The sequence below is a fragment of the Erpetoichthys calabaricus genome, chromosome 7 (assembly GCF_900747795.2).
Source record: "Erpetoichthys calabaricus chromosome 7, fErpCal1.3, whole genome shotgun sequence".
Taxonomy (NCBI): domain Eukaryota; kingdom Metazoa; phylum Chordata; class Cladistia; order Polypteriformes; family Polypteridae; genus Erpetoichthys; species Erpetoichthys calabaricus.
The window spans coordinates 187,030,673-187,052,121 of NC_041400.2; the positions used below are offsets into that span (position 1 = coordinate 187,030,673).

The 21,449-nt window shown below is 43.5% G+C and overlaps 1 protein-coding gene across 1 annotated transcript in view; it reads left to right on the top strand.

The window, feature by feature from the left end:
* The window catches only part of chrna8 (cholinergic receptor, nicotinic, alpha 8), a 474,679-nt gene that overhangs the window by 367,598 nt on the left and 85,632 nt on the right, over positions 1-21,449 (top strand). The window contains exon 5 of the mRNA XM_028805834.2: positions 12,330-12,409. Coding sequence (XP_028661667.1) covers positions 12,330-12,409 — 80 coding nt within the window. The remainder of the gene's footprint in view (positions 1-12,329; positions 12,410-21,449) is intronic.

Below are 21,449 nucleotides of genomic sequence, written 5' to 3' on the forward strand. Positions count from 1 at the left end.
GAGCCAGATTGTTCTTTGAACACCAGGCTGGCAACTTCAGGACCTCCTCTCTGTAAGCTGCCTTGTCTCCCTTTGAGATGAGTCCGACCACTGTGGTGTCATCAGCAAACTTGATGATGAGGTTGTTGTTGTGGGCCGGACTGCAGTCGTGGGTGTAGAGACAGTACAGAAGGGGGCTCAGCACACAGCCTTGTGGGGTACCGGTGTTCAGTGTGCGAATGGAGGAGAGGTGGTGTCCGAGTCTCACAGTCTGGAGCCGGTTGGTAAGAAAGTCTTTTATCCATACACATGTGAGAAGGGGGAGGCCAAGAGTGACCAGTTTGGTGATGAGAATGTTAGGAATGATTGTATTAAAAGCTGAGCTGTAATCCACAAACAGCATCTAGACGTAGCTCTGCTGCTGCTCCAGATGGCTCAGCACAGAGTGGAGAGCTACAGCAATGGTGTCTTCTGTGGATCTGTTCGTGCGATATGCGAATTGGTAGGGATCAAAGTCTTGGGGGAGATAGTCCTTGTTGTGCAGGAGAACCAGTCTCTTGAAGCACTTCATGATTACTGGAGTGAGGGCCACAGGGAGATAATCATTTAGGCTGGTGATGGGAGACTTCTTCGGCACTGGAATGATTGTGGCTGATTTTAGGCAGGATGGAATGACTGCCTGGGCTAGGGAGAGGTTGAAGATTTTGGTAAAGATAAAGGTGAGCTGGGTGGCACAGTGGCTCAGTGGGAAGTGCTGCTGCCTCGCAGTTGGGAGACCTGGGGACCTGGGTTCGCTTCCTGGGTCCTCCCTGCGTGGAGTTTGCATGTTCTCCCCGTGTCTGCGTGGGTTTCCTCCGGGCGCTCCGGTTTCCTCCCACAGTCCAAAGACATGCAGGTTAGGTGGATTGGCAATTCTAAATTGGCCCTAGTGTGTGCTTGATGTGTGTGGATGTGTTTGTGTGTGTCCTGCGGTGGGTTGGCACCCTGCCCGGGATTGGTTCCTGCCTTGTGCCCTGTGTTGGCTGGGATTGGCTCCAGCAGACCCCCGTGACCCTGTGTTCGGATTCAGCGGGTTGGAAAATGGATGGATGGATGGATGGATAAAGGTGAGCTGGTGGGCACACGCTCTGAGCACCCTACCAGGCACTCCATCTGAGCTGGCAGCCTTCTTGGGGTTCACTGCCAGGAGCACCCGTCTGACATCGTGCCCCTTTACAGTGAGTGGAGTGGTGCAGGAACCCGGTGAGGGTGGGAGCAGGGCTGGAGCAGGTGAGTGCTGCTGTTGTGATGAGTCAAAGCGAGCAAACAAGCAGTTTAGCTCCTCTGCTAGCGGCGCACTCAGATCTCCTGTTGTTTGTGATGGTTTGTATTCCCTGCCACACCTCCCGTGTATTGAGGCTGGACCGGCGGGACTCTATGCTCCTTTTATGGTCCGTCTTGGCTTTTTTAATTCCACTTTTCAGAGCGGCTCGGGCAGCCCTTTACAGAGCTCTGTCACCTGACCTGAAGGCAGTGACGCAGTCTCTGAGGAGTGTACGGACCTGGCTGGTCATCCAGGGTTTCTGGTTTGGGAAAACCCGAATGTTTTTGTCCACAGTCACATTCCCGATGCAGAACCTGATATAGTCCAGTACTGTTCCTGTGAATGTTTCCAGTTCTTGGTGTTCAAATATGTCCCAGTCCGTCTGTTTGAAGCAGTCCTGTAGTTTGGAGAGTGCATTTTCAGGCCAGGTTGTAACAGTCTTTATTGTGGGCCTGGCACTGCGTCTGAGGGGGGTGTAGGCTGGGGAGAGCAGGAGAGAAAGATGGTCGGACTGTCCGAGTTCGGAGAAGGGTATGGCTCTGTACGCGTGCTTGATGTTGGAGTAAACATGGTCCAGAGTGTTCTCCCCTCTAGTAGAACACTTAACATATTGATAAAATTTCGGGAGTACAGTCTTCAAGTTGGCCTTGTTAAAGTCTCCTTCAATTATATGAGCACCGTCAGGGTGGGCTCGCTGCTGTTCGTTAATGGTATTCAGCAGGAGAGAGAGCGCCGTGTTTACATTGGCATCGGGTGGAATGTACAAAGCCATGACAATCACTACTGTTAGCTCTCTCGGTAGAAAAAATGGCCGGCATCTTACAGACATGTACTCGAGGTCAGGGGAACAGTGTTTGTCTATAATTGTCCCGTTGTTGCACCAATTCTCATGCACGCAAATACAGAGTCCCCCTCCCCTGCTCTTACCGGATTCCTTTGTCCTGTCCCAGCGGAGCAGAGTGCGACCTGCTAGCTGCATACTAGCATCGGGTATCCCTGGATGAAGCCAGGTGTCAGTGATAATCAAAACACAGCAGTCACGGACATAGCGATTTCCAGCGAGTTGTAATTCCAAGTCATCCGTTTTATGCACCAGGGATCTGGCATTGGTGAGATACAGGCTCGGTAGAGGTGGCGTGTGCGGTTGTTTCTTTAGCCTTAGCATAATGCCGGATCTGCGGCCCAGCTTCTGCTTCCTTTCCCTCCTCCGTCTGCGCCGTCTCCTAGACCCGACAACAATCCACGGAGAGCCCGCTGGTCTCGCTATGTTGTCTGGGATGTTGTGTGTGTGATGAAACACACTCGAAACAGATGTCTGGCACTGGACACCGATGTCTATAAGGTTATGACGGGTGTAGCGGATGTTCGCCGAACCGATCGTGCACAAACAAGCAAGATAAAAGTACAAAAACAACAAAAAAGAGCACTGAAAAGGAGAGCCATGAGCCGCTGCAACCATGCGCTCCGCCATTATCAGAAAAAAAAAAAAAACGCTATGTAACACTTGACACATCTTGTCTCCCTGTCCTATTCACCCTGTCATTTAGATTCTCATTGTAAATAAAATTATGTGTAGAAATAACTTTTACAGGTCACAGTGGCACACTAAAAACCTTTGCCTACATGCTGTTTGAAACAGTTAAGGAATCCTGAGGCATCAGTAGGTGCAAAGAGAAGGAGACATGGAGGGAATGCACAAAGTGCACATCTTGGGGATATTGCATTTGAGCCCAGGATGCGTGCCCACTGTACCATCTTGATAAAAACAACATGAAATAACTAAAGAAAATAAATTACAAAAAAATAAAAGAGAACATTTCTGGAAATACATTAAAATAGCCTGAAAAATAAGTGGAACCTAACAGTTAGAGCCAGAAGAGTTGCTCCCTCCATTGTTTCGACCACCGCAGAGATAAACTCCTGACGAATGAACTGCGTGGATGGATCCTTCCTGCCACTACTTTGTGCTCAGACATTCTGAGCTCTGTATAATTGTGTTATTGGCCCCATTTTATTCTCATCACATTAACTCATGCAGTCTGTCTGCTTTCATTAGTAAGCGGCCGTATCCAATGAAGCAGTGATTGAAATGGCTAACAGCTCTTTCCAGTGACATTTTACACAGTGGAAGTCAAATGTCAGCACAACCCTTTGTTTCAAGTTTTCACCTTTTATGACACAGATTAAAAAGCCACTTAAAGGCAAAAGTGTATCCAGCATGTCAGTGACCTGATTTTATAATCAACAAAGGGGACATAAAAAGTTATCAGAAATGAGAGGAGATAATTCAGTTCATCAAGCTCATTTTGTTAATAGCTACGTTTTTCGTAATATCTTTTTAAAAGTTGTCTGGGTTTCTGCTTCAGCTACATGACTCAGGTGATTGTGCCAGAATCCAATGATCCTCTGTGTGAGGAAGTGAGTCCTCTGGCTTCAGTCTTACTTGCAATTCTACTTACTGTACTTTGCACCAGTGTCATTGATTCTACATGACCTCTGATACCATCCCTGAATGACATTCTGCCATTGAACCTACAGGACCATTTGCTGCCATCCTCGCATGTCCCTCTGTCTCTGAGCCTACATTATCCTCTGCCACAATCCTGCATGACCCTGTGCCTACCATCCCTGCACGGCCCACTTTTCTTGAGCTTACTTGACCTTCTGCCACCTTCCTGCATTACCCTCTGCCTCTTAACCTAAATGACCCTCTGCCACCGTCCTTGCATGACCATCTGCCCTTGAGCTTACATGACCCTCTGCCTGCCATCCCTGCACGACTCTCTGTTCTTGAGTTTACTTGAACTTCTGCCACAATCCTGCATGACCCTCTGCTTCCCTCCTGCATGACCCTCTGCTTCCCTCCTGTATGATCCTCTGCTGCCATCTGTGCATGACCATCTGCCCTTGAGCTTACTTGACCTTCTGCCAACCTCCTGCATGACCCTCTGCTGCCATCCCTGCATGTTCCTTTGCCTCTGAGCCTACATTACCCGCTGCCTACCATTCCTGCATGACCCTCTGCCTCTAAGGCTACATGACCCTCCGCTTCCTTCCTGCATGACTCTCTCCCTGCCATCCCTGCATAACACTCTGTCTCTGAGCCTACATGACCCTCTATCACCCTCCATCATGACCCTGTGCTTCTGAACCTACATGACCCTCTGCTGCCATCCCTGCATGTTCCTCTGTCTCTGAGCCTACATTACCCTCTGCCACAATCCTAAATGAACCTCTGAGACTACATGACCCTCTGCTTCCCTCCTGCATGACTCTGTGCCTGCCATCCCTGCATGACACTCTGTCTCTGAGCCTACATGACCCTCTGTCACACTCCAGCATGACCCTCTGCTTCTGAACCTACATGATCCTCTGCTGCCATCCCTGCATGACCTCCTGCATAACCCACTGCCTCCGAGCCTATATTACCCTCTGCCTACCATCCCTGCATGACCCTCTGCCCTTGAATTTACATGACCCTCTGCCACAATCATGCATGACCCTCTGCTGCCATCCCAGCATGTTTCTCTGCCCCTGAGCCTACATTACCCTCTGCCTAACATCCCTGCATGACCCTCTGCCCTTGAGCTTACATGACCCTCTGCCAACCTCCTGCATGACCCTCTGCCTCTGAATCTACAGGACCCTCTGCTGCCATCTTTGCATGTTCCTCTTTCTCTGAGCCTACATTACCCTCTGCCACAATCCTGCATGACCCTCCGAGGCTACATGACCCTCTGCCACCCTCCAGCTTGACCCTCTGCTTCTGAACCTACGTGATACTCGTCCGTCGTCCTTGCATGACCCTCTGCAGTTCAGCTTACATGACCCTTTGCTGCCACACTACTGCATGACCTTCTACCTCTGATCCTAAAAGACTCTATGCCTGCTGGGCTACAGTGACACCCTCTGATCGTGGGGGGACTTCAAAATTTCAAGAGCCTACATGAACTACATGACCCTCTGCCCATAGTCCTACATGACTACATGACTGATTGTTTAATCGAAAGAATTCTGATGGATCAGTTTTATCAAAGCTTCTGAGAATTTGAACACCTGGCATTGGATCCTCACACAGAGTTATTCCTAGAGTTTGTTTCACTTCTTGGCCTGAATCTTAATTAATTATACATTTATAGCTGTAAATGTGGGTCTAGCAGGGACTGTAATTGCAATGTCACTTCCACAGAGCAGGACAGGAATCAGAATATAAGATGCCCAGATGGCAGATGCTATGTCATTGCCATCATTGCTTAAATGTTGAGGACCACTCTTTTGGGTTGCTCCCTATCCTTACAAGGGTCGCTCACTGCGACTTTGGCAGGCCATCCATTGGCTCTGAAGCTGCTCATTTGCATTACTGAATGGCGGCTCATACTGTTGGTGACTCATCCCAAGGCTGATGGAACCTCTCAGAGATTTTATATAGCAAAGTCGCTGTCTCCAGAGGAGACTTCCAGCTCCTTTCAGTGCTGCACAAACACCCCGAAATGGTGGAGCTACTTTGGCTTATCTTTGGCAAAGTGGCTGGTGACAAAGACACATCAGCAGGGGTCTTGTGTGATTTGTTCTCAGGTGATACAATAGAGATGTTGACTGTAGTACAACAGAGGTGCATTTTATTGACAGCTCCTGAAATGTCCGGGTTGTATTACTGATCTTGTTGTCTGGGGGGGGGACAGAGAAAAGAGGAGATAACATCTAATAGGAGAATCGGGGCACAGCAGTAGTCAGTTTTACATATTTAAGATGTTTCAGTAATCCCAGCATCATGTGCATTGCATCTGCAGGTACTGTATCTTGTCTTTTTCCAGGCCATGTCAGTTTAACACTAGGATCCCTGAACCCTACGAAAAAACTTCCTGGCCCACCTTAAATTCCTTTGCACATCTCCATCAGTGTCTTTTGTGTTGTAAATGCGTCAATCAGCACAAGCAGCTTCCCTTGACGGTGCTCAACTCGGGCAAAGAGTTCTCCTAGCTCAAGCAAAGGCTTCTTATATGTGTGTGAGGTGCCTGGAGTTGTATAAGATAAATAATAGAGTATATTGTTATTTGGAACACATGCATTTCATGTGTATTCCCTGTCTACAAAGATCTGGGCAAGTGTAGAATGAAAGGAAATGTGAGGCAAGCAATACCTAAAGCAGAAACCTTTTCCATGTTATACTAATACTGACATGAAGTGTATAATGTGTGAAGACTTTAGTCCAAATATCAAATGAAGAATATGACCAAAGTGAACAAATATAAAATCATTCAGTTTACATGTTGCTGTCAATGAGTTACAAACCCAGGCTCAAATGTCAATCGACAGACAGCTAATATGTACTCTTGGATGGTGCAGAGAGGTAAGAACTACTGCCTTATAACCAAAAGATTGCCGGTTTGAGTCCTGGCACTCCACCTTTTGAGTAGTGAGCCGCTATTATTATTATTACTATAATAAAATCTATACATTTGATTTGAGTCTGTAACACCCGGTATAAATTTTGGCTACTTGTAAAAGTTAGCACTTTTTTTTCATTATTCAGTTTAATTCTCTCAGTGATGTTCACGTGGTACAACAAACTTGCCTCTCCATCTCTGAGTTGATGGCATTTATCTCCGTTCTTTTCACAAGAGCAGCAATGACCACACTTGATACTGTGATTGATTCTGTTCAGAATTATTTGCTGGCAGTCAAAGATATGATGTCCCGTGACCGCTATCTTCTTCTTCTTCTTCTTTCAGCTTCTCCTGTTAGGGGTTGCCACAGTGGATCATCTTTTTCCATCTCTTCCTGTCTTCTCCATCTTGCTCTGTCACACCCATCACCTGCATGTCCTCTCTCACCACATCCATAAATCTTCTCTTTGGCCTTCCTCTTCTCCTCTTACCTGACAGCTCTATCCTTAGAACCCTTCTCCCAATGTACCCAGAATCTCTCCTCTGCACATGTCCAAACCAATGCAATCTTGCCTCTCTATCTTTGTCTCCCAACCATTCAACCTGAGCTGACCCTCTAATATCCTCATTTTTAATCTTGTCCTTCCTCATCACACCCAATGCAAATCTTAGCATCTTTAACTCTGCTCCTGTGACCGCTATCAGAATGGACAAAGGCAAAACCGTAACAACAGACAGCTTCTTCACAGTGCTTTTCACTGGCTAATAGACTGCTGCACCGCAGTGGAACTCTGCTTGGCACCACAAGTAAAATGGGACTTCTACCTGCAGCTAAACTCACTTCAGATAGAGATCACGGGACATTGGTATCTTTGATTGATCGACACATTTACAAAACAAAAGACGTTGATGGAGAGGTGCAAACTAATTTAAGGTGGCCCAGGATTACAAGTTTTTTTGTAGACTTCAGGGATTCTAATGTTAAGGGTAGGAGAACAAATGTTGCAGTGTAGGACATATGTGTGGGTCTATATAACAAAAAGTCTGGGCATGGGAATAAAAGAATGTATATTTTAAGATTTATTCACCTCAAAATCCTTCCATGATAAAACAAAGATCAAATCTGACTACTGCAAACAATGAACCATTAAAAAGAAAAAAACTCACGTTGTTTCTATCACATAATACACATATGAAATCATCCAGTTGTATGCCCACAAAGGGCAAAACACATGCAATTTTTTCTAAAATTTTGTTGAATAAATACTTAGGAAAACTCATAGCAGTGAATGCATAGGAAACTTATTCATACGAGATCAACCTTTTCAATTCAAGACCCGTCTCTCCCCTTCAGTTATTGGCCAAGAGGTCTGTCTTCTTTTCAAAATCTTATACCCGTATGAATGTGTGTCCACTATATGCACTGCCCTGATTTCTTCCAGCAATGGTATTGCATCTCAAGGGTAGCATTGTGACAGTGACAGAAATATGAGTGATGTATGTTGTATAACACATTTATACAGGGTGGCGCAAGGAAAGGGGAAATTTTGGAACTAGGCATTGGCGATCCTGGAACCTCAGCAGTTGTTTGGGACCAATTCATCATTAAATGTAATTTATAACGTGTTTATCCGTGCATTTAACATCAATTGAAAATTTCCCGTTTTCCTGAGCCACCCTATATTAACGATTTTGTGGATTTTTGGGTCACTCCTCATAATACCAGGCACAACTGATTTTAATATCCAGTAAAGCCAGCATTCTAACATTAAACGCCTGCTTAGTATTAATGGGAAAGCTCTGTCTATCTAACAGGGATAGCAACAGTAAGTTCTCCCATCTACTAGCATCATCAGTAGGATCCTTAGTGGATTTAACATATCCAAGTCAAAACTGTATTAAAATAACTCCATAAAACACTGTTTGTTATGCAAATGGTAAAGTACTTTTACAAGCTGCACACCTTTCAATGCAGCACAGAGCTCCAAACGTGGCACTGACAGCTGTTTCTTTTTATCTACCTGTAATCCTACTATTACAAAGGACACTTGGATGTTCCCTTGAGCATTTTCATCCCAAAGGGTGGCAACAGAGCCATATGCTTCCTGAGCAGCGTCACAGAATACATGTGCAACATTAGCTAAGTTTGAGCCTCATGGATAACCACATGCAATTCAGAAGAAGTCGTCCACCTGAAGCTAAGTATGTTTGGGCCCGGAAAGGACTTGGATGGGAGACCATCTAGGAAAAGCTTGGGTTGCTGCTGGAAGAGGGTTAGGTGAAGCCAGCAAGGGGAGCTTACCCTGTAGTCTATATGTGGATCGCAATGCCCCAGTGCAGTGATGGGGACACTGTGCTGTAAAAATGGTGCTGATGAGGCATAAACACCAAGATCTTGAATCTCTATGGTCACTAAAGATCCCTGGGCAACCTTCATAAAGAGTAGGGTACAGTATATCTCGTTAAATTGCCCTCCATGGCCTAGTCATTCTAGCCCACTAATCATCTCCTGTCTCTAATTGGCTGTTTCTCTCACCACTTAACCACCTAATAGCTCATATATGGTGAGTGTACTGGTGCAAAAATGTCTGCCCTCGCATCATCCAGGTGGATGCTACACATTAGTGGTGGTTGAAGTGACTCCACCCTCAAAATGTAAATCACTTTCAGTAGTGAGAAAAGCGCTATATAAATGTAAAAAAATATTATAATTATTATTATTATTATGGTTGCCCTGCGGTGGGCTGGTGCCCTGCCCGGAGTTTGTTCCTGCCTTGCGCTCTGTGCTGGCTGGGATTGGCTCCAGCAGATCCCCGTGAACCTGTGTTAGGATATAACGGGTTGGATAATGGATGGATGGATTATTATTATCCCTGTGTGGAGTTTGCATGTTCTCCCCGTGTCTGCGTGGATTTCCTCCCACAGTCCAAATACATGCAGGTTAGGTGGATTGCCGATTCTAAATTGGCCCTAGTGTGTGCTTGGTGTGTGTGTGTGTTTGTGTGTGTCCTGTGGTGGGTTGGCACCCTGCCCGGGATTGGTTCCTGCCTTGTGCCCTGTGTTGGCTGGGATTGGTTCCTGCAGACCCCCATGACCCTTGTGATAGTTTAAGGTCTCCGTGACCCCTTGAACCCTCAGACTAGACGTCAGACACCAGATAAAAGTCCAAATAATAGTTTATTATTAATAATAATAATAATAATAATAAATGTGCACAAAGCACCCTCCACTCCACAATACTCAAATAATAATAATTCTAATAAACAATACAATAATCAAACCTCCACTCCCAGACGCATTGCCACCCTTCCACCCAGCTCAGCTCAACGTCTGGGATTTCCCATCGTCCTTTTATATTCCCTGACCCGGAAGTGTTTCCCATCATTCCCTACAGTCCATGTGATTTCTTATCACTTCCGGGTCAGATAAAAAGTCCTTTTCTTCAACCCGGAACTTGCCTACGACGAACTTCCGGGTTATAGGGCACAAACAACTCTCTGGGCCTCCCTGCAGCGTCATCTGTTGGCCCCTGTGATATCCAGCAGGGCTGTAACGGAAAACTCCATTGTCCATAATTCCCTGCTGGTCTTCAGGGCACTTCCATGCTACAGGGAGGGCTCCATCTAGCGGCCTGGGGGTATTGGCCGGGGTAAATGGCCGGCCATCCTTCACACCCTGTGTTCAGATTCAACGGGTTGGAAAATGGATGGATGGATTATTATTATTATTATCATGGGATGATATTATTGAGAATGATGAGCAGTTCATTCTTCCATAAACTCTAATTTTAGAGTACACTACTGGCAGTTGGTTCATCCCAATCCCATTCTTCCATATGATCTGAACAAGAAAAGGATTTTAAAGTCAGTTGTGACTGATATTATGAGGAGGGACCCGGAAATTCACGTAATTGTTAATATAAATGTGTGATACAACATACATTAGTTATCTTTCTGTCACTGTCACAATACTCCCCTTGAGATGCAATACACTTGTCCCACTGCTTCTTCCATTGCAGGCAGTGCTTACAGAGGACATGTATTCACACAAATATAAGATTTTGAAAAGAAGACAGAACTCTTGGCCAATAAGATATCTCACTGGGTAATACTTATTGGTGAGAACTCTGTAAATATCCCCCATTGTGGGGCTAGTCCTATGAAACAGACCTTCACAAGTAGTCTAACGTGTCCAAGGAACAATCGCAACGTAACACCAAGATCAGTTCCTAAGTTATAAGTTGATGAATGCAAGCCAGAACTCACATGCTTCTGTTCAGCCATCTTGAGCCAAGTGAGTGATTCTGTCAGGTATAGAGCAGGCCTGCTGCCAAATGTCAAGTCCACATTCAGAAAGTAATGCCCAAAACTGATTGATAAACTGCGTGGCCTACAGAGGCGTTGGGATCGAGTGGAGAAAGCTGTCAAGACAGATTGCTTCATGTACAGACTCTACAACTACTTGCTATCCCTTCGGCATGTTATCTTCAGGGCCAAGATTGGTGCAAGTCAAAGGAGATCATACTTACTGTAAGCCTCAGCATTGAACTAGTGAGGCCTCATCTGGAGTCCTGTGTGCAGTTTTCTCTGAAAAAGGTCCAGAGAAAAGCGATTACACTCATTCCAAGGCTACAGGAGATGAATTATGATTGGGAGACTAAAAGAGCTGAGCCTTTTCAGTTTAAGCAAATAGAGATTGAAAGCTGACATAACTGAAGCATTTAAAATTATGAAAAGAATTAGGACAGTGGCTCAAGACTTTACAACAAGTTCATCAAGAATGGCTGCAGACTTGTTAAGGGTATGTTCTCCACACAGAAGAATATAGACATAGTAAATAAATTGCCAAGTAGTGTTGTAGAGAGTAGAATGAGATAGAAATCTGAATGAGTCGCTGCTGCTCATGGTGGCCACACCAGTTACTTAATGCAATGGTCCACATACTTTTACAAAACCTTTAAATGCTGGATTATTTATTATTATTATTATTATTATTGTTATTATAAATAAATAACTTAAAGAGTATAACATGGTGGCACGGTGGCGCCTCGCAGTAAGGAGGCCTGGATTCACTTCTTAGGTCCTCCCTGCGTGGAGTTTGCATGTTCTCCCCGTGTCTGTGTGGGTTTCCTCACACAGTCCAAAGACATGCAGGTTAGGTGGATTGGTGATCCTAAATTGTCCCTGGTGTGTGCTTGGTGTGTGTGTGCCCTGCAGTGGGCTGGCGCCCTGCCCGGGGTTTGTTTCCTGCCTTGCATTGTGTTGGCTGGGTTTGGCTCCAACAGACCTCCGTGACCCTGTAGTTAGGATATAGCGGGTTGGATAATGGATGGATGGATAATTGATACATTGTGCGTTCTCTTTATCATTTGCATAACTTACTTGAAGACTCTGAAGGGTTTACCAACTTTCTAGCACCGGTGTATGACCATCAACTATTTTTAAACAGGTTTTCCTTCCCAGCGTTTCATGTCGATCCTAGGACTATGTGTACTTTTTCATTACACAGAAGATATACACACCTAATGGAGGTCATTATTAGTTCTTCTACTTCTTCTTCTTCTTTTGGCTGCTCCCATTAGGGGTTGTCACAGCGAATCATCTTCCTCTGTCAGAGGTCAATATTAATAAATGTATATTTTCTTTTTCTGATTTTTTCAGTGCCGATGAACGGTTTGATGCCACTTTCCACACCAATGTCCTTGTGAACTCTTCAGGCACGTGTCAATACATCCCTCCAGGTAAGTAGTTTTTTTTTTTTTAATAAATAGAAGTTCTACAATGAAACAGTAATATTCATTCCAGGGCTGTGTGATGGTGGAGTCTTCCTGACCTAAAAGAACTTCCTTACGACGTGGGAGGAAAACTGGGGCACCCTGAGGAAACAGCAAGGCTTAGAAGTGGAGAATTGGCAGAGGGTTCACAGACAAAGAGCAGCAGCTGCAGATGAAAACCGTCTGCCTCTTTTAAAAGATGTTGGTGGATTGCGCTGGATTGACTGTTGCACTTTATGCTAGCACTGCAAGGATGTTAAAAGTAGTCAACCAGGAGGTGTGCATTTCTCTCAGAAACAAAACATTTCATTTTTGAAGGCAAGGAATAAAATTGAAAATGAAAACTAGGAGTTTCTGAGAGCTTACATTTTTCTTTAATCTATATATTGTAGCAGTAGAGCGTATTAGTGCTCCCTTGAACTCTCAGGTACCACTCCAAACACCAGGTAAAACTATAATTATTATTTATTTTACAATAATGTTCACTAAGCACCCTCCACTCCACACTACACATACAATACTATTATTTATCCAATAATCAATAATCAAACCAATCCTCCTCTCCCAGACGCGTTGCCACCCTTCCTCCCAGCTCAGCTCACTGTCTGGGCTCTCCCATAGTCCTTTTATACTCTCCGACCCGGAAGTGGCTCCAGCCCAGCAGTCCATGAGTCCTTATCACTTCCGGGTCAGATTAAAAGTCCTTTTCTTCAACCCGGAAACACGTCGTTCCTTCTGGTCATATGATCATGACGTGCTTCCGGGTTATAGGGCAGGCATAAGTCCTTGAGCCTCCCTGCAGCGTCCTCTGGTGGGCTCCACGGTGTCCAGCAGGGTTGGGAATAAAAACTCCACTGTCCATAATTCCCTGCTGGTCTTTGGGGCACTCCCATGCTACAGGGAGGGCTCCATCTAGCGGCCTGGGGGTGCTGGCCTGGGTAAACAGCCAGCCGTCTCCCACAATACATATACAGTAATCCCTCCTCCATCGCGGGGGTTGCGTTCCAGAGCCACCCGCGAAATAAGAAAATCCGCGAAGTAGAAACCATATGTTTATATGGTTATTTTTATATTGCCATGCTTGGGTCACAGATTTGCGCAGAAACACAGGAGGTTGTAGAGAGACAGGAACGTTATTCAAACACTGCAAACAAACATTTGTCTCTTTTTCAAAAGTTTAAACTGTGCTCCATGACAAGACAGAGATGACAGTCCCGTCTCACAATTAAAAGAATGCAAACATATCTTCCTCTTCAAAGGAGTGAAGCAAACAAATCAATATGTCTGTTTGGCTTTTAAGTATGCGAAGCACTGCGGCACAAAGCTGTTGAAGGCGGCAGCTCACACCCCCTCCGTCAAGAGCAGAGAGAGAGAGAGAGACAGATAAAAAAATCAATACGTGCTCTTCAAGCTTTTAAGTATAGGAAGCACCGTGCAGCATGTCTTTTCAGGAAGCTGCACACAGAAGGTAGCAACGTGAAGATAATCTTTCAGCATTTTTAGACGAGCGTCCGTATCGTCTAGGTGTGCGAACAGCCCCCCTGCTCAATCCCCCTACGTCAGGATCAGAGAAAGTCAGCGCGAGAGAAAGAGAAAAGTAAGCTGGGTAGCTTCTCAGCCATCTGCCAATAGCGTTCCTTGTATGAAATCAACTGGGCAAACCAACTGAGGAAGTATGTACCAGAAATTAAAAGACCCATTGTCCGCAGAAACCCGCGAAGCAGCGAAAAATCCGCGATATATATTTAAATATGCTTACATATAAAATCCGCGATGGAGTGAAGCCGCGAAAGGCGAAGCGCGATATAGCGAGGGATTACTGTATATCTATATTTATAAGATCCAATGTTTGTCTGTCTGTCTGTCTGCTTTTCACGCAAGAACTACTTATCGGATTTAGATCGGGTTTTTATCTATAATTTGCTTGAACATTCCAGTTGATTTCGTGACTTCTCTCATCGTGCTGAGAATCATAGTTCGCTTGCTGTACTGATTTATTTGTGCGAATCCGAGAGAGACGCGGTGTGGTTGGGCCCACCCCACCTATGCCCCAGCCTCCTTTTGAGTTGCTCTACCTCTCGCCACGTGTTGGAGCGTACCTTGCTTCCATTTAGCTAGCGATACCTGTTTGTTCAGTAGACATTATCTTCTAGAGATTGTTAAGGAGTAACATCTGACATTTTTGAGAGAGAGATCAGAGCTATGTGTGTTTTAGAAGGTAGCTGGTGATTGCCAGAGGTATCACGGCCACGTGATTTTCTCCCCACGAGGGGGACGCTCTCCCATCAGAGCTGAAGACGATGAGAAACAGTGGCAATGTTAGACATTGGAGTGTACCTAACTTCCGCTTCACCAGAATTCTTTTTTTTTTTATTGATTTTTAAAGTTTCTCCTGTTTCACTACTATCACTACCCCTGACGTCACGCTTCCTCCTCCCCTCGACCCACAGCCTCTGTCTCGGATTAGCGCGAATATATCACTCCTGCAAGCAAACTTTGATTCTTCTTGAAAAGTCACAAAATCAACCAGAATTTTCAATGCAAATTCTAGAAATTAGCCCAATCTAAATCTGTTAAGTAGTTCTCTCATTCGTTAGCTAAGCGGATGTAAGATACACCCAGAGGCTGGAGCAAGAGTTAGTAGGGTCCCGCCCCCAACCTCAGCCTGCTGCTTTTCTCTCAGATTCACGCAAATAAATCGGTACTGTAAGCGAACTATGGTACTTAGCGCGATGAGAGAAGTCACAAAATCAACTGGAATGGTCAAGCAAATTATAGAAAAAAAATTATCTAAACCTGTTAAGTAGTTCTCTCGTTCACTAGCTAAGCGGATGTAAGATACGCCCCGAGGCAGACGCGTGAGTGAGCTGGGCCCTGTCCCCCTCCACTTGGCTCACTGCGTTTCTGTCGGATTCGTGCAAGTAAATCGGTACTGCAAGCGACCTATGATACTTAGTGTGATGACAGAAGTTACAAAATCAAGCAGAATGTTCAAGCAAATTCTAGAAAAAAGCCCAATCTAAATCTGTTAAGTAGTTCTCTTACTCGCTAGCTAAGCAGATGTAAGATACGCCTCAAGGCAGACATGTGAGTGAGGAGGGCCCCGTCCCCCTCCCCTCGGCTCACTGCGTTTCTGTCGGATTTGCGCGAAGAAATCGGTACTGCAAGCAACCTATGATACTTAGCGCTATCAATCAACTGGAATGTTCAAGCAAATTATAGAAAAAAAAAACGATCTAAATCCGTTAAGTACTTCTCTCGTGAAAAGCGGACAGACGTACAGACAGACTCATTGAATTTTATATATATAGAGATTGCAATAATTTTAAATTGTACATGTTTTTAATGTAATTAATGCCATATTACTGAATAGTATGACACAGTCTAGGACTATCTGAAAATAAACCTGATCCACTTCTCCAGTGCTCATTCGTCACCTGTCACACTCTCATCTACTGCAGGATTTGCACGTGTGTCACAGTTCACTTCAGTTGTTGAATGTTCTTTGCAGACAAAGTAATTGTGAGAAGAACATCTCATCATTGTCACACATACGTTAAGTAGCCGCACAGTGTTCCAAATGCACCACATGGGACTGTGCATCTACTCATAAAACCATCTGGGGGCACCCTGGAGAGAAAACCACTGTGACACGGTACTTGTAGTGAATCAAGCGGAGGAGAAATGGCGGGTGCTGCCGGGAGGTTCAAGTAAAAGGTCGTTGGAGAAAAATAACAGATAAAAAATAATAACAGAAAAAAATAACAGATTGGTGTACAAGATACACTTTTCGTTATTTGATGCTCTTTTAATGATAAACAAGTTGCAAGAGCAATAGTTAACAACAGGAACAGGAGTAGGATTAGGAGTAGGTTGAAAACCTTAATTAAAGAAAGAAAATACAAGAAAAGTCATATTTTCATTCATTTTTGTAAACACATACCCTCCATCATTAGTTTGAACATATGCAACTTACTAAAAATGGCCACGTTTGCACGATATTGTGCATTAACTTAACTCACTCAACTTTTTATATAAATAAGAGCCGTCACTAGTCAGAAATGTTTCACATTAAAAATGGGAACTTTTTAACATACCAGTGATGTCTCCAAAATCTACTAATACACTGAGATTTCCAATATGAGGGGTAAACCATTTAAGTATGCACGCAAACCGATAGTAAATATTCCTAAACCAATATAGTGTTCACATCTTAACCAATAGATTACGCACAAAAATATATGATTTATGGCCCACTTGGCCACTCCTATCCCAATTCCTCTGTGACGCTTCTTTTTTTGTTTCTTCCGTTCGCGATCGTCTTCTCTGTGCCTTCTTTTTACACCTGAGCGTCTCTTCCATGTGCCAGCCCGCCGACCTCAATCTCCAGTCGCACTCTTTGACCCTCTTTATCCCAGACTCTTCACACTCAACCTTTATTTAAATAAACATCCACTAGATCGTTTGTCTTCTTTTTTTCCAATTATTTTTTTTCATATGTATTAAATAGTAACGCCTTAAGCTCAGCCTAACAGTACTCGACGCACATAAAAATTTATAAGCAAACAAAATTGGGTTCCCTTCTCTGAATGTCTGGTTTGATTTTGCGCTACAAAATTTCTTGTGGATTTTTTCTTTTTACTTTAATAATATTTTATATTTTTCTTTTTTCTTAAGAATATCTGCCTTTGTCTTTGTTAATTTTGCTTATGCATAGTTTTAAATATTCATTATTAGTTATTTGTTTTTAGGGGGATTAATGGGTTTGACCTTCCCGTTAGGGGCATTCATAACAAACGATTCTCAAGAATTTTTGGTGACTACTTAAGTCTCTCTGTAATGAGTAAAATCCTTAATTGGCATCTAAATGTGTTAATACAGTAAATGCATGGGAGCACCCAAGGATCATATCTGATAATCGACTAAAGAAAACATCTCCTTGTAATGCCTAGTGAAGAAAGCAAATCTGAAGAGCAATAGATTAAAGAGATTGCAGTTAGTGAATTTCCAGAGGGCATGATGTGATAACAGGCAGAAATCAATAATAAAAGACAAAAATCAGAAAACAGAACACTAAAGTTAAAAATGAGAGCCAGCAATGAAAGTCAAGGCAGGGAGGGTACACTGGCATACGCTTGCTGCCGCTTTTCTGAGTAAAGTTTCTAGACACTTTTTGCACTCTTTCTTGATTTCTTTCACTCTATTTTGTTTTATTTAAGACTGTGTTCCATACATTTTCATCTTGGCTCTGGATTCTGTTTTAGATAGATAGATAGATAGATAGATAGATAGATAGATAGATAGATAGATAGATAGATAGATAGATAGATAGATAGATAGATAGATAGATAGATAGATAGATAGATAGATAGATAGTGTGAATTTAATGCTATGTAGCACCCAACCCAGCACAGATTCACACTGAGGAATGTGTAAATAGACACAGGATTATATTTTTCTTCAGCTGGAGGGCACATCTTCCCCATGAACCCTCCAGCCACAACACAGTCCCAAAAGCACTTAATATACGCAGACCAAACACTCTTCCTCTGGTACCACCACTCCTCCCAGGCAACCTCGTCCTCTTCCTCCCGATTCTGGCCCAGAGTGGTGGTTGCTGGTCCTTTTTATAGCCCACCCGGAAGTGTTCCAGGTGCTTGACCACCTGGTTCCAATTGCACTTCCGGGTGGGGCTGAAGAGTTGTCCAGGTGGACTGTGGAATCCATGCAGCACCCCCTGGCGGCCACCCCAGCTCCCAACCGGGCTGTTGAGGACTCCATCTTCCATGGAGCCCTGCGGGAGGTTGAGACATCACCGCCGGCCAGGGAAGCTGTCACCAAGCGTCCTGGTGGGTGTCCCAGTCGCCCACCACAATAGATAGATAGATGAGAGACATTATATAATAGATAGATAGATAGATAGATAGATAGATAGATAGATAGATAGATAGATAGATAGATAGATAGATAGATAGATAGATAGATAGATAGATAGATAGATAGATAGATAGAGTAGCAGATAAAAGTATTCAATCCCCTTAAAGTGTCCACATATTTTTCCATCCATCCATTATCTAACCCACTATATCCTAACTGCAGGGTCACGGGAGTCTGCTGAAACCAATCCCAGCCAACACAGGGTGCAAGGCAGGAAACAAACCCCGGGCAGGACGCCAGCCTACCGCAGGGCACACACACACATACACCAAGCACACACTAAGGACAATTTAGAATCGCCAATGCACCTAACCTGCATGTCTTTGGACGGTGGGAAGAAACCCACGCAGACACAGGGAGAACATGCAAACTCCATGCAGGGAGGACCCGGGAAGCTACCCACTGCGCCACCGTGCCGCCACATATTTATCCATTCAATATATTTATTGTGAACTCTTACACTGTTATAATGCATTTCCAAACTCAAATAAACTCATTTCTGCAAATACTTAACTCAAGAAGAAAAACTCAGAAGTCAGTGTTTGCATACGTATTCAGCCATTTTCTTTTTATTTGCCAGTTTCACATATGACTTTTTCTTTTTTAAACTGCCACTGAGACCAGGATCCCAGAATTGTCTTTTCTTGGTTGTAGATCACAGGGGTATTGGGCGTGAATTTAAAGAACAAGTCACCTGAGGAACTTTAAAGTATTTGTTTCTCAAAGTACACACTCTGATCTTCTTATCCTCTTTTTCAGTTTCCCATCTTGGGCTGCTTTTTCCTGTCCTGGTCAGATCCTGTTTGCCTGCTTTTCTGAAGATAGTAATTGGAACCTCTGTATGAAATCTTCAGGCTCTTAATAATAATAATAATAATAATAATAATAATAATAATTATTATTATTATTATTATTATTATTATTATTAGTTCATTTATAGGTGCCTTTCAAGGCACACAAGGGCACCTTAAAGAACACATTAATAAGAAGTCACAATATAAAATTAATAAAATATTACAGTGCAATAAAATCAGAATACATACAATAATAAAATTAAATTTAAATTTATCAACTAAAATTTATATCAAACAGAATAAGCCAGGTTAAAAAGATGTGTTTTGAAACGAGATGTAAAAGTAGGAAGAGAATCAATATTACGAATGTCGTGGGAGAGTGCTCTAGAGGTGAGGGGCTGCTCGGCTGAAAGCTCCAAACCGCATGTTAGTCAAGCGAGCAGGAGGTATAATAAGATTGATAGAGGAAAGACAAACTAAAAATACAGGACGTAACAGACATATGAAGAAGGTCAGAAAGATAAGGATGCCAAATTATGCAGGATCTTGTAAGCAATAAGCAGTGTCTTAAAATCCATGTGATATTTAACCAGGAGCCAGTGAAGCTGCTGAAGGACAGGAGTGATGTGGTCAGTGGTAGGAGTTCTGGTGATGATTACAGTTACAGTGTTCTGAAACAGCTGAAGTTTTTAATGGAGTTTGTGGGAAAAGCCAGAAAGGACAGAATTACAATAATCAATACGAGATGTAACCAGAGCATGAACAAGAACAGCCGGGCTGGTAGCTGATGTTGAAGCGAAAAATACGCACTTTGAATGAAGGCTCTAGGAGTCGCAGGATAGGCAAACAGAGTAATTAGTTTTATTGTAATAAACAATAATACAGACTCAACCCAATTAGGCCAGACTATGCCGAGCCCCGAACAAGCCAAAAATCACAGTTTATATAATCATTTCTTATCATCTTGACCTCGCTCAAAAATGCACTTGCTGTTTATTCTGACTCACTACTCCAGCTGGCTTCTCACGGGCCCTTTTCATGGCCACAAGTATTTTCTGCATTTCTTCATTAGTATCATTCCTTGCTTCCATTTGTTCCTAACTGGACTTCAAACAACAGGTGTTCCCCCTGTTCCCCCCTTCTCTGTCCTCGGGTAGTTTCTGTACATCATTGTCTTCCTGCTCTATCTTTCCGAGTTACACAATATTGGTGGTTTCGCTTTGAGCTTAACTAAAAATGAAATGTGACAAATGCCTTTATTTAACTATTTGCTTGACATATCTAATTCACAATATGTTTAATGCTTATAGAAGCTCTTAATTAGTTTTATGTCTATTGTGGGATATGGCCGGCCATTCATCCCGGCCAATACCCCCAGGCCGCTAGATGGAGCCCTCCTTGCAACGTGGAGATGCCCCGAATTCCAGCAGGGCATCATGGACTATGGAGTTTTAATACACAGCCCTGCTGGATAACGTCGGGGCCGCCAGGGGACGCTGCAGGGAGACACAGACAAGTTTATTTTCCATACAGCCCGGAAGTAAATCCTAGTCACATGGTTGAAAGAAATAAAGTACTTCCGGGCTGATGAAGAAAAGAAGTTTTTACCTGACCCAGAAGTGATAGAAAGTCACATGGACTGAGGGACAGAAACACTTCCGGGTCACAGACTCTAAAGGACTCTGGGAAATCCCAGACGGACGAGCTTAGTTGGGAGGCAGGGTGGCTAAGCGTCTGGGAGTGGAGGATTATTGATTATTGTTTATTAGAGTAGTGTGAAGTAGTGGTGCATTGTGCACATTTATTATTATAATAAACCATTATTTGGACTTTTATCTGGTGTCTGATGTCTGGTCTGAGGGTTCAAGGGGTCGACAGTGCCTCTATTTGTTACACTATTTATGCTAATACATAACTTTTTATTTTCCATACTGAAAGACTGGGTGTCAACAGATAATATTACATACTGTACATGGAAATAGGCAGACCGAGTGATATTATTAACTAGCAAAATACCCGCGCTTCGCAGCGGAGAAGTAGTGTGTTAAAGAGGTTATGAAAAAGTAAAGGAAACATTTTAAAAAATAACGTAACATGATTGTCAATGTAATTGTGTTGTCATTGTTATAAGTGTTACTGTCATATATATACATATACACACATATATTATATATATATATATATATATATATATATATATATATACATACACACATATATTATATATATATATATATATATATATACACACACATATTATATATACACACACATAT